At 52.3% G+C, this 13,569-nt stretch overlaps 1 protein-coding gene across 4 annotated transcripts; it reads left to right on the forward strand.

The window, feature by feature from the left end:
• The first annotated feature begins 6 nt into the window (after nt 1–6).
• LOC120403162 (zinc finger protein 436-like) lies at nt 7–4,464 on the forward strand. 4 transcript variants are annotated; one of them, XM_039533977.1, is made up of 5 exons: nt 358–506; nt 900–970; nt 1,152–1,278; nt 1,837–1,950; nt 2,536–4,464. In XM_039533977.1, exons 1-5 carry the CDS (start codon nt 374–376, stop codon nt 3,636–3,638), a joined length of 1,548 nt encoding a protein of 515 aa, XP_039389911.1. In that variant the 5' UTR covers nt 358–373; the 3' UTR covers nt 3,639–4,464. The 4 variants fall into 4 exon arrangements, with proteins under 4 accessions (XP_039389914.1, XP_039389913.1, XP_039389911.1 ...); XM_039533978.1 differs by having other exon boundaries at nt 2,539–4,464; XM_039533980.1 differs by lacking the exons at nt 358–506; nt 1,152–1,278 and adding an exon at nt 7–178 and having other exon boundaries at nt 2,539–4,464.
• The last annotated feature ends 9,105 nt before the right edge of the window (nt 4,465–13,569 follow it).

Consider the following 13,569-nt stretch of genomic DNA (forward strand, 5'->3'; position numbering starts at 1 on the left):
GATCAGAACCCAGCCGTCCTGAGCTTTAGCCAATGTCATGTTGGCTCCCCACCTTCTCTTCAGGTTAGGTGGAAACGCCCCCTTTGAAGTGAAGCCTGTTAACTGAGAGGCTCCCAGAACACGAGTTCTTCATGGGTCACCTGGATAGCGCCAGGAGTGCTGCAGGCAGACGTGCAAGGCAGGTGCATACAGAGGAGGAGACAGCAGGGGCTGCAGGCCAGGAGTGAGGGGCACTGGCAGGGCTGGGGAGGGGGAGCCCAGGGCTGGCATTGCAGGGGCTGTGGGTTGGGAGTGAGGGGCACGGGCAGGGCTCATTCATTCCCGGCTCTAACAGGATTGGCTCCGGATTACACGTGATGGCTGCAGAGGGGAAATGATCTCAGGCAAGATGGATCCCCTGAGCTCCCTGCTGGAGCCCGGTTCCCAGCCGCGGGACGGAGGCAGCCGGTTCCCCCGGGGCTCCCCGGACAAGCCGCTGCCGGAGCCCCGCGAGCGGCAGGACCTGGGTACGGCGGGGCTGGGGGCAGGGGCAGTAGGACTGAAATCCGGAGTTGCTGGAGCTACAGAGCTGGGCTCCGTGTGTGTGGCTGGACCAGACTCCGCGAGTGTTTGTGTCTCGTGCCCCACGCGAGCCCCCAAGGCTGCCAGCGGGGTTCACACGCCGCAGATCCTGGGGGAGCAGCAGGGGGATGGCTCCGTGGGGCTGGCAGCTGTGCCAAGGGGGCTGGCGAGCCCAGCAGCTGCCCATGTGCCCCAGGATGAGCATGGCCCCAGCAGGGCCCGCTGGACCTTGTGCCAACCACGGGTCTCCAGCAGAGCAGTTAGCTCCATAGGGGGCCATACACCCGTCCCCGGGGGGCTGTGCCCTGGCTCTGACCTCCCTGTCCCCCCCCCCACAGGTCGGCCTGCCCTGGGCGAGGAGGGGAGCGGCCCGGCACAGGAGCTGGTGGTCGCTGTGGCTGGCTACCAGGTGAGATGCTCAGCGGGATGTGCTATCGGAGAGTGATCTCTGCACCTGCCCCCTGGATCCTGCTGCACACACTCCCCCTTTGGGCTCTCCCAGCGGTGCCCCTCGCTGCCCACCCTCTGATCCAGCGCTGGGAGCTGTGGCTGGAGCAGCAGGTGCTGAGCGGGGTCCCTTCTGGTTCCAGGCGCCGGTGGGGTTCGAGGAGGTGGCCGTGTATTTCTCCCGGGAGGAGTGGGGGCTCCTGGACGAAGGGCAGAGGCAGCTCTACAGGGACGTCATGCAGGAGAATTACCAGACTCTGATCTCGCTGGGTGAGGCACCGCTGCCCCTCGGGGATCAGGAGCTGATGTAGCGGGGAGCCCTGGACAGCTTCGGCTCAGGGCTCTTCCCTGGCTCTGTAGATTTCTGGGGGATTGGTCCCTGCCCCAGGCCCCACAGGAGAGATGGTCACCCCCCACAGCCCCTCCCTGGAAGGAGATTCACAGGGGGTAGTTTGATCCCCTCCCCCAGAGATCTCCAGGGCACAGGTGGCTGCATTTCCTTGCTCTGGTTCCCACACACACTGAATCCCTCTATCCCCCTCCCAAGGCAGCTCCATGCCCAGCAGGGGTTCTGCTCTCTCTGCAGGGCTAGGAACGGCCCAGCGACTCTCTGAGCCATTCGCCCCCTCACTGTGTATTGAGATCTCTGACTCCCTTACAGGGGGCACATCCCATCCCCCCAGGCATCACCCTGCCCCAAGGGTCCCTGTGAACATATCTCCCCAGCAGAGAACAGGGTCAGGTTAAAACGAGGGCGTGTTCTCTGCACCGAGCCCTCCAGGGAGACTTCACCAAGCACCACCTCTTCTGCTTCCTTCCCCCGAGCAGGATTCCTCGTCCCTGTTCCGGCTGTGATCCCCTGGATGGAGCGAGGGGAAGAGCCGAGAGTCCCGGATATCCAGGGCTCCCAGGAAAGGGAGAACCTGATGGTCATTTGCACAGGTAAGAAAGGAGTGATATTGGCCCAGAGACCCTCCACGAACTAACAGCCAGCACCCCAGGGTGCCATGCTAGAGCCATAGATGGGGAAGGCCAGAAGGAGCCGCTCTAGTCAGCTAGTCTGACGTCCTGCCAAACTGAGGCTGGAGAACTGCAGCCCAAACCCATAGGGCTGGTGTCCGTGAGCCACAAAGCTGGGGAATCCTTGAAGTGGCAAACTTGGCATCAAATAATTTAGGTTAATTTGGCAATTTACAGGAGTGAAGGGGTCCCAGCGAAGGCACCTGGAGCCCTCCACAGTCTGGACTCGCTCAATGTCATCTCCAGCAGGTCTCTGTCCTCGTGACAAATGTCACTCCCGGCTCTCGCCCACCCTTCCTGACCCCCTGGGTGGAACCCTGCCCTCCCCCAGCCATTCTCTGAGGACTCAGCCGGGCCATTGGGGCAGAACCAGCCTCTCTGCTCTCCTCTGGGGAAGGGTTTGAGGGGGATTCGTTTCCTGCTCTTCAGATTTTCTGCTCCCTGTTGTGCCCCCTCTCTCCCTGGCACAGGGGATGAGCCCTGCCTGGATTCTCCCTCTCTCCCCAGTAGGTGCTGGGATGGAGGAGGATAATCCCGATCAGGAAGGGGCTGCAGGAAGGGAGCCTCGTGTGAGTGCTGAGCAGGGAGAGGCCAGCGAGGCTGGACGGCAGCAGGAGACAGAGGTGATATCTGCGGATGAGACGGACCTCAAGGTGGTGATGGAGGACAACCATGCCCAGGCTGAGGCGCGCCCCTACAGCTGCTTGGACTGTGGGAAGAGCTTCAGTCAGAGCTCCCACCTGGTCCAGCACCAGCGCACTCACACGGGCCAGAAGCCCTACAAGTGCACCGAATGCGGGAAGAGCTTTGTCCTCAGATACAACCTCATTGATCACCAGCGCATCCACACCGGGGAGCGCCCCTACAAGTGCAGCCAGTGTGGAAAGGGCTTCATCCGGAGTTCCCACCTCTTCCAGCACCAGCGCATCCACACGGGCGAGCGGCCCTACCAGTGCACCAAGTGCGGGAAGAGTTTCAAATGCAGCTACACTCTGGTGAAGCATTACCACACCCACGTCGGGGAGCAGCCTTGCTTCTGCAGCGAGTGCGGGAAGAGCTTCAGCCTGGGATCCTTTGCCAAGCACGTCCGCACCCATACGGGCGAAAAGCCCTACAGCTGTGCTGAGTGTGGCGAGAGCTTCATAAGCAGTTCCAACTTGATCCAACATCGGCGCATCCACACTGGGGAGAAACCCTACAGCTGTGGCCACTGTGGGAAAAGCTTCAGCCAAAGCGCCAACCTCATCAAGCACCGGCGCATCCACACCGGAGAGAGACCCTACAGCTGCCCCGAGTGCAGCAAGACCTTCAGTCAGAGCTCGTCACTCATGCGGCACCGGCAGATCCACCGCAGAGACCAGCCTTACGAGTGCACCGAGTGTGGGAAGCGTTTTCGCTGCAACTCATCCCTGATGAACCACCAGCGCATCCACACCGGGGAGCGGCCCTACAAGTGCTCCGAGTGCGGGAAGGGTTTCATCAATAGGTCCAGACTCACCAACCACCGGCGCACCCACACTGGAGAGCGGCCCTACAAATGCACTGACTGCGGGAAGGGCTTTGGAGACAGCTCCGCTCTCATGAAGCACCAGAGGACGCACACCAAGTAGACACTCAGCAGATGGGGAGGGGGGCACCGGTGGCTCTCGAGAGGGTGAAATTGACATGTCCTGGGGAACAGGGGCCACTACAGAGGAGAACATTGATGTGACTTCCGGGGGGGGCTGGGCAGGACATGGGCACCTTTATAGAGAGTAAATTGGCTTCCTCTCTTCCCACCCCCATTGCTCAGCAAGACGAACCAATTCATCTCGGAAACCTTGGCTCCTATCCACAATGCATGCCAAGTGCCCTAGAAGCCTCCCCCCTCCTCCCTTTCCAGTGGATCAAGGTTCTGATGGCCTCTGCAAAGATCCCAAAATGGCAGGAAGAGCTAAGGTAACTTGTCTAGCGTTGATTTGTAGAGAGGAAATAAGCAAACATAGTGTGGTATGGTGATTAGGGCTGGGAGTCAGGACTCCTGGGTTCGATCCTTAGAGAGGGGAATGGGGTCTAGGGCTGGTATCAGAGGGGGCTAGGAGAATCAGGACTCCTGGGTTCCAGCCCCAGCTCGGTCACTTAGCCTCTCTGTGCCTCTCTGTGTACAATGGGAATGATAATACCTGGCTTTTTTCTACTGTGTTTTGAGATTCATAGATGAAAAGTGCTTATTATTCTTTATGTGGTGAGTAATTCTCTAAGCCAGAAGTGGCTCTCAGTTGACCTGCTTTGTTCATGCTCTGGGTTAGCTGTAGAGCATAGATCTCTAGGTCTTTTCTTAGTCTGGTTTGCAGTAATTAAGATCCACGATTGATATCTCATTTCTCTCAACCACCAGGAGAAGAAATTTAAGGAGATTCTGGAAAGGGAAATAAAACTGGGGATTGTGCCCTTCAATTTTGCTACTTTATGATGCACAAAACAAAGCCTGGGGAAGGGGCAGAGGGAATCAGCCTGCTTGGGACGTTAGAAATTTGGGAGTTGTATAACTTGGAAGTCTCTTGGGAAGACTGGAGAATTGGGTCTGATCAGTTAAACCTGATTGAACTTGGAGAATGGCTTTACAACATAAGTTAAGGCTAGGAGTTTTCAGTAGCACTCTTGGAGGACGTCCATTGTGTGAGATATCATAGAGGCCTAATTTTCAGGAGGAAGTGCTCAGCATTGTCTCAAAATTGGGCCCCCTTAGCCATTAATAGTTGGGCACTGACCGTCACCATTGAAAGTTTTGACACAAATTTTAACTATGAGGATTTTTCTCCAACATGCTCCTTGGATAACTGAGTTAGGCTCACTTTGTTGACACTTATCTATCAGATTCTTTGCCTGTGGTAATATTTATATAACTCAAATGCCTATATCATGGCGTCATGGAATGCTCTGCTCACCACTGGGGCACCTGCTTGTGGCCGCAGTTGGGGAATAGCTCAGCCAGTCTCACACCCCTTCCTGAATGTGCTCGCTCCATCTCTCTCTTGGGACTCAATGGCTCCCTCTTCATGGCTTAGTGTACCCTCGTCTCTCTGTACCAGTCATCCCAGGCAGTCTTCCAGTTCGCTGCCCATCAATGGAGCCATTTCCCCAGTGGCTGGTAGGAGAACCTAGGCCTGGCCTCTTCCAGCCCAGGGACCCTACATCCAGTGGCTAAGGCCTGCTGTGTCCCACACGACTGCTGTTTCCCTGGTCTGCTTCCTACATTGTCTCTGTCCAGCTTCCTCTCCATCCTCCTCCAGGTTTGCCTTTCCCTCTGGGCCAAGCTGCCTGCTCTCTCAAGCCCCACAGAGTGACTACAGACCTCCCTGCAGCCCCTTTCTGCCCTCAGCTACCTGGCTTTCTACAAGCCCTTCCTATTCCTGTCAAGGTGAGCATCATCCTTTAATTAGTCCTCTCTGCTCCCTGCCTCCCCTCCAGGTACAGCCTTAGTGGTTAATTGGTCCAACTAGCCACATTAAGCCCTTCAGAGGTGGTGTGGGGTGAATGCCCCATCAGACGTGGAATTACAGGGTCTGTGCTACATCCCGGCCTTTAAACAGTCTCCTGGGAGTAACCCTTGTAGTGTGGCAGACCTTCGGGGGGACACAGTTCCATCAGGGGAGGCCATGCGGCCTCTCCGACTCCAGGATTGGGCCTTCAGGCTCCAGCACCCCTGTTTGCCACCGGGAGCTCCTACAGCGAGTCCGACTGAGATCAGACTTCTGCGGAGACATTCTCCTCTCAGGGAGCGATGCAGCCCATTGCGTATTAGCAGTGATGCTGGGCTCTTTCCTCCCTGCAGAGTGTCGGAGGAAGTTGCCTGCTCTTTCCAGGCCCAGCAGCTAAGCGTTCTTGTTCAGTCACTGGGGCTCCCATTATGTCTTCTGGATCTTTCATTCAGGTGTGTTGATTCATTTCTGCTCCTAAAGACACTTTGGTACCATCTCAGACAGTCCACCTGCCATTCTACCAGCCCTCATTCCCCGTTCTACTCAGTGGGTAGCCATACAAAGTGCACGGGGAAACTGAGACACGCATATGGATCATAAAAATATTACCAATGTTCCCATGTACATCACAGCATAACAGACACCCTGGAGAAAAATCTTCTTTGTTAAAAGTTCACCAACCCTTTGCCTTGGGAGTTCTGTTTAGCTCTTGAGCCTCCTCACCCGATGCTTCACAGGGAAATAAAATAAGAACATACATTCCTGGTGGTTCTAAGGTTTAAAGAATAAACCCCAGAGCTTCCCCCCAGCCCTGTTGTATTTCTACAGGCAAAGCTGTCGCTGGAGTTTGGTGGAGATATGCCCGCAAGGCAGAATTCTTTATAAAAAAACTCAACAGCCTGGTGGAACTATCTATACGTAAGTAAAGGCAGAGAAGAAGATTCGTCTGGTCTTGGAGCTGTGTAGGTTAGAGACGGGATTCAACAAGTCAGGACTTCTGGGTTTTCTTCCTACCTCTGGTAGGGGAAAAGTGTAGAGTGGATTAGAGCAGGGGAGGCTGGGAGTTAGGATGCCTGGGCTGTATCCATGGCTCTTGGAGGGAAGTGGGGTCTATTGGTTGCAGCAGAGGCGGCCATGGAAATCTAGATATCTGTGTTCTGTTCTTTGCAAAATAATGGCACTCGCTGGCCCTGTGCCAAGTGCCCTCAACAACCAGAGACTTGCCAGGCACAGATTGTGCACAGCAGCCAGAAGCAGGTGCCCAACCCTAGGCGGGGGCAGTTTTTAAGTCTGCAGCAGGGCTGCATGGAGAATCGACTTAACACCAGGACTTTTTAGAACAACAAGCTTGCAGCAAGATGTGGCATGGAAAAGCTGTGATTGAAGAAAGGGGTGAGAGGGGGAAGGAGGAGGGAAAGAAAATGGCTAAGATTTTTTCCAAACTGGCTAGTTATTTTGGGAGTGCTCAGTCTGAGACTGATTTTTTCAGAGTGCGTTCTGGGGAATCACTTTCCTTGTAAGGGGGTCTCCCCCATTTTGAGTCCCCTAAAAACTGAGGCACTGAATCACTCGCTGCTTTTGACAGTGGTGCCACTGAATCTTCAAAGTAACTAGCTAGAATCTCTGCTTAGCCAGCAGGGCCAGCTCCAGGCACCAGCAAAGGAAGCAGGTGCCTGGGGCGGCCAGTAGAAAGGGGCAGCACATCCGTCTGTTGTTGAGGCAGTAGGTCCGGGGCGGCAGTGGTGGCACTTCAGCGGCAACTCAATCGTTCTGCTTCAGTCTTCAGCGGCAATTCGGTGGCGGGCCCTTCACTCCCTATCTTCCTCTTCGGCAGCTCTTTGGCAGTAGCTCGATTGGGTTTTCCTTTTTTTCTTCCCCTCCTGCCACTTGGGGCAGCGAAAAAGGTGGAGCTGGCCCTGTTAGTCAGGTCTTCCACCCATCCTCCATCCTCTCTTAAGTGTTTGCTCTTTTGATTCACATGGGGAAGTGTTTTCTAAAACCAAAGGAAACCCAGATTGTTTTAGAGAAGTGACCGCTGTTAAAATGCCCCTTTAAAGTGACATTTTTTTTAGCCTTGGTTTTTTGTTCTGTTTTGTTTTTTCTTTTTGAGAGGAGGGTGTGCATATTTTAATTTGGGAATCTTTATAAACATGGGGAGGGGGGAAGTAAAGGGATTGGCATGATTTACTCTTAGCAGGAAAGAGATCTTTTTCCTGCAACTTCACAGGACGTTATAATCCAGAGAGATTTCTCCCGCAGTTTCATCAGATTTTATAACACAGATCTCGCTCCAATTATTTCAGTCAATGTCATGATGAGTTGAGAGAGACGTAATGAAGGAAATCTACTCATAGAGGGATTGGGGCCCTTTCACTATGTAGCTTTTAAGGGAGAGCTGTTTAGATTAATTCAAATATTTTTCTGTAGGGCTGATTTTAATACTTTATCCATTTTTTTTAACTAGTGATATTTTTCTATCCATGTAGTGAGCTTCCTGTAGTTAGAGCTAAGAGATGAAAATAAATATTTGGATCTAAAAGATGGGGTTTGTGTGTTTTCTTTGTGGTCTATGGAATCCAGACAATCACAGCTGTGTGGAAATAAGTCTGTGGAGGTGGGGGTTCTGTGCGGGTGAACTGAGCTAAGACGGGTCACAAGTGGAGGGTGGGAGTTCAGAGGCCTGTGTGAAGGATTTGAATCCCAGTGCCTGGATTGCTGCAGGGTAAGAGATGGTGTGATACCGGAGAGGTTCTCCAGGTTCCATTTGGTATCCCTAGCTTGCATTTTGAATATGCAGAGGTCATTCCACCATTAGAAGTTGCAGGTCACATGATACATCATTGCTGAAAATAGGCCAAAAAGTCAAAAGTTCAGCTGAAGGAAAAAAAAAAAAAAGGTAGACCACAAGGTCGAAAGCTTGAGTTCAGCTGGGGGGGAAAAAAAACAACAGAAAACCACAGAACTGGCAGAAACAGATGCAGCAAAACTCTGTGGTAAAAAACTCATGATCAGCATGTGTAGTAAAGATCTGCTCGCTGACAGGTCAGTATAAAAGGCAGCTAGAATGGTTGGGAGAGGAATTAGGAGACCAGCCGCTGGGAAAAGGGGGTCAGCGAGATAGCCAGAATGGGGAAATTAATAGGAGTCCTTGCAAAGAACAGCAGAAATTCTGGAGATGCTAAGTGTGGAAGCAGCTGTTACAATATGAAACCAGAGACCAAATGGATAGGTTACCTGCTGCAAAGCTGCTTTGAAGGTTACTAAAGTATGAGGAAACTGTACCTACAGCTTCCCCCCCACCCCAGCAGATAGAACAGGGAGGCTGGGCACTTCTGGTTTCTCCAGTGTCAGCATATGCTCCTGCTGGCTTAATGTCACATTTAGATCAGGATACCTAGGGAAGACCCACAATCTAAATTCCCTCTAAGCTGTGGGGCTGCGCAGCTGACTGTTAAGTCCAGCTCAGGGGTACAGGGGGGAGAGACGTCTCTTCCCTGCTGGCCCCAGCATGTACCTGCCATGGCAGGGAGAGGCCCCCCTTCCCGGCACTGGCGGTAGCGTGGACCTGCCCTGGACATGCTGCGGCTGGGGGAGAGGAGCCCTTCCCTCGGCCTGGCCCAGCCCCACTGGAGCTGCTGTGGCTGGGGAGAGGTGCCTCGTCCGAAGCTGTTGCAGCAAGAGAGGGCGGGGGGGAGTCCTCCCGACCTCAGCCCTGGGGAAGCCTGAACCCCAAACCGCTCATCCCTGGCCCCAAGCCCTGCCACCCCAGTGCTCTGCCCCAGCTCTGAGCCCCCTCCTGTACCCCTCATCCCTGGCCCTACCCCAGAGCCCTCATCCCTCCCACATTCCGAACCCCTTGGCCCCACCCCCACCACATGAATGTTGTTATGTGAACCAATATGAAGGTGATGTGTCACACATTACTTCCATATTGGTGCACATAACAAAATTCTGTCTCCCCAGAGCTGAGCTGCCTGGGACTGGTGCAGAAGCCTGGCCATTCTCAGCCAGGTGGAGGGGGAGACAGTGCGGAGGGCTTGGCTGAGCCCCTCCAGGCAAGTGCGTCTTGAGGGATCCCAGCCGGGGCAGGCCCTGGCCTGGCTGATTGCACCACTCCTGAGGGGACGGAGCGATTCCCGGCCCTGGGACTGGCCCTGGCTGCACTGCCAGCTCAGCCCGGCAGACACAGTCACCTCCCAGCAGGGCCGGTGAGTGCGGCCGGGAAGCAGAGCTTGGGGGAGTGGGTCTGTGGGGCGCATGGGAGAGTGCTGGGCTGTGAAGGGGCGGGGAGGATGTGTGTGTGTTGGGGGCACTAGGGAGTGGGGATTCTGTGGAAGATGCTGGGCAGTTATGGTGGGGCTGTGGGCAGGGGTGGTGTTGTGCAGGGCGCTGTGCATTTGTGGGTGGATCGGGAGGGGTCTGGTCATAGGGAGTCAGGGGGTGCTGGGTGGTGGTGGTGGGGGACTGTGTGGCACAGCACAGGCCCACCTCTGAGGGGAAAGGACACGCTGGCAGCACAGGACTGGGCAGGCCAGTGTGTGTCTGGCAACTGCTGGTTTGTAAACAGTGCCCTTGCACTGGGCTGGGCAGAGCGGGGCCGCTCCTGCCATGCCCCATTGCCTCTGGCTGGCCCCTCGCTCTGGGGACTGACCTCACCCCCCCCGCCATGCTCCACTGCCTCCATGGGGGCCCACAAATATGTTTGGCACCAGGCCCACAAAAGGTTAAGTGGCAAAGCTGTCACTGAGTTCAGCACCTCTGGATCAGGCCATTGGTAAATCTAGGACATTGTTCCAGATTTATACGGGTGCTGGTGAGCACAGGCTTTGGCTCAGTGGCTCCACTCCCACATTTCTGTTGGCCCCTTACTAACACTCAGTGGGGGTGTTTTGGTTGGCTAGCTCCCAGGGCCAAAAGGGGAGGGGTCGGTGGAACACCAGGGCCCTGAGACTGACAGTCCCCAGGGCCAATGGGGAGAGGCCAATGCTCCAGGTCAGCCTGATTGACAGGGCAGGCCGGCCAATGAGGGAGTCGGCGGGTCAGAAAGGTCCCGTCCTCCGTGTGAGCTGAAGGCGCCCTGGGTCTGACAGACAGAGTGGGGCTGAGCTGAGGAGAGAGCAGACCTGTGCTGGGAGCAGGGCTGCAGCCCCACAGCCAGAGGGGCCAGAGAAGCAGCCTTGTCCTTCCCTTGGATAAACTAACTAATAAAAATAAGATGTATCAGGAGAACTCATTATTTTCAGGGCCAGATCCTCATTTGCTGTCATTCCTGTAGCTCCATTGATTTCAAGTGACTTCAACTAAATTATACAACAACATAGGGTCTAGTACTCAGGTCCTAAAACACAATCCAATACTTGATGTGCTAAAGAAGAATTTCAGCTGTCAGCAGTAGAGCTGTGCGGAGGACAGTGACTGCCAGGGGGATGTTGTGAAGGCCAAAAGTATAACTGGGTTCAAAAAAGAATTAGATAAGTTCCTGGAGGATTGGTCCATCAATAGCTATTAGCCAAGATGGTCAGAGAGACAACCCCATGCTATGGGTGTCCCTAAACTTCTGACTGCCACAAGCTGGGAGTGGATGACAGGGGCTGGATCACTTGATAATTGCCCTGTTCTGTTCATTCCCTCTGAAACATCTGGCACTGGCCATTGTGGAAGACAGGACACTGGGCTAGATGGACCATTGGTCTGACCCAGTATGACCAGTCTTATGTTCTTAGGGGATGGGTTGGGTGATGCTTTCTGTTAAGATGGCTGGTGCTGTAGCTGGGTGTGGCGGTATTTTTTGCACCCTTCCTTTGCCTGCACAGTTCTCAGCTCTGGGATACTGCTGCTTCTGTAGGCCACGCAGCAGGCTCCCTGGCCTTTAGAATTGCTGTTTCCTTTGCCCTGGGTCTGAGTGTGTTCTGGGCAGGGGAGTGAGATAAAAACTCCATGGTCTTTGGGTGAGGGCAGAAAAGGGGGTGGCAGCAGCTGGAGGCAGAAGGGAGCAAAATTGCATGAAAAAGAGGGGAAGTATTTGGCTGGGCATCAGGTCTGAAGTGGGTTGATATCACAGAAAAAAATGATTCAGGATATTGGAGTCACAGTAGGATAATCTTAGCAAACTGCTTGTGTATATCACAGAGTTTACGAAGGCCCATAGATATGAACCAGGTATAAATAGCACATGAAAAGATGGAAGTTGCCTTTCCAAGTGGGGGGTCAGTGCTAACGAGACCAATTCAATCAGGGTGGATGTGGCCCATTCCCAACAGTTGACAAGAAGGCGTGATACTCACACCTTTCCCTCTGTTGTTATTCACCCCTTCCAAGATATTCCAGATCTTTGGCTGCTGAAAAATTACCACACGTGTACTTCTGATGACCAGACTAAAAGCATGTAGCCAGGGGTGAATATTTCTGAGAAAATTAACAATAATGAGCATATTTTTAGAAACATATATTTATAATGATATGAAAACATATTCTCTGAATAGATTTACCTTTTAACCTGTCTTTACAGAGATAAGAACAATAATATTCTATTATGATTAGTGGGTTGAGATCAAACTGCCTGTAAACCTGTTTCATCCTATGTCAATATCCTCAGTCATTGTCAGGGTTCCTTCCCCACTCTGAACTTTAGGGTACAGATGTGAGGACCTGCATAAAAGATCCCCTAAGCTTATTTACCAGCTTAAGTTAACGGTAAGCTGCCACCACCAAGCGTGTTCCAAATCTTAGGGGAGAGACACTTGGAACTCTGCCTTCCCCCAAATATTTCCCAAGTCCCTAACCCCCCCTTTCCTGGGCAGATTTGAGACTAATTCCTCCCCCGCAAGTCCTTTTACTAATGTAAATCCTTTGAAGTCTTTCAGTAAATGCCAGCTTTTATCAGCAGATAGTTTTCACAGGGCTATATTTGAATCAAGCTGGGGTAAATAATGGAGTAAACCATTGTATTTTCCTGAGCTGGAAGCATCTTCTTTTTAATGTAACCCTATTTTATCTTATTTATTAGTTAGTCAAAGTGAAATGTAGCTAGAAGGCTGGAAAGCTGAAATAATAGGAAGCAAACAGTGCAGAAATTATTCATGATGGACAAGATTCTGAGACAGTCTCTCTTTTTGGGAAGTAACTTAATCCTCCGATTGCATCATTCATTTACATTGATTAGTCATGGTGCAAAGTATTATGCAGCATTGGAGCTGGTTGGAGATTTTAAATTCTAATTAATTTATGTGATTTTTAATAATTAATTAAATTTTAAATTTTGTGGGAAATTTCATGGAGCTTTTCCCCACCACTATTGCAGTTTTTACAAAAAAAAACCAAAACAACAGTGCCCCTCCTCTCTATGTAAATAGTTTGGGTTTGAAAAAATGTTATTAAAATCTGTAGGGTTTTATGTTCCAAATTTCACTACACATTGAAAATATTTGGAGTTTGGTTTCCTTTTTCCCCCCCTGAAACATCAGAAGAAGTTGGACTATACTAAAATTTTTCTGCAAAAATACATTTTTCATAAAAATATGATTTGGTAGGAGAAGGGATAGCTCAGTGGTTTGAGCATTGGCCTGCTAAACCCAGAGTTGTGAGTTCAGCCCTTGAGGGGGCTACTTAGGGATCTAGGGCAAAAATTAGTACTTTGTCCTGCTAGTGAAGGCAGGGGGCTGGACTCAATGACCTTTTGGGGTCCCTTCCAGCTCTGAGATAGGTTAAAATAAATTCAACCACCTTCACTCAACATGGGTACCAGAGACCTGGGACTGGAGTAGCAAAAATGGCTGAAGATCAGGATTGAGGGGCACTGGCAGACTCAGGAGTTCAGAAAGGGCTGCAATAGCATAGAGTAATGCATAGAGTAATGGGATGAAGGGCATGGCTGGGGGCACATCTCACCCTATATAAGCAATAATGTGTGTCTCTCTCTAGCAGTGATGATGAAATGGAATTAAAAAATACCAAGATGAGCATGTCATGATAGGGACTAACAACTTGTGATTCTACTACAGAAAATCATTCCTCATTGATTTACTAAATTCTTTCATTTTGTCAACAAGAGAGCGAATATGGGGGAACCACCTGACATAAT

The sequence above is a fragment of the Mauremys reevesii genome, linkage group 4 (genome assembly GCF_016161935.1).
Source record: "Mauremys reevesii isolate NIE-2019 linkage group 4, ASM1616193v1, whole genome shotgun sequence".
Taxonomy (NCBI): domain Eukaryota; kingdom Metazoa; phylum Chordata; order Testudines; family Geoemydidae; genus Mauremys; species Mauremys reevesii.

Coding starts and splice junctions, on each gene's coding strand:
- LOC120403162 (XM_039533977.1), top strand. CDS start 374: ATGATCTCAGGCAAGATGGATCCCCTGAGCTCCCTGCTGGAGCCCGGT. Junction 1,279..1,836: donor CCAGACTCTGATCTCGCTGG/GTGAGGCACCGC, acceptor TCCCCCGAGCAG/GATTCCTCGTCCCTGTTCCG. Junction 1,951..2,535: donor CCTGATGGTCATTTGCACAG/GTAAGAAAGGAG, acceptor CTCTCTCCCCAG/TAGGTGCTGGGATGGAGGAG.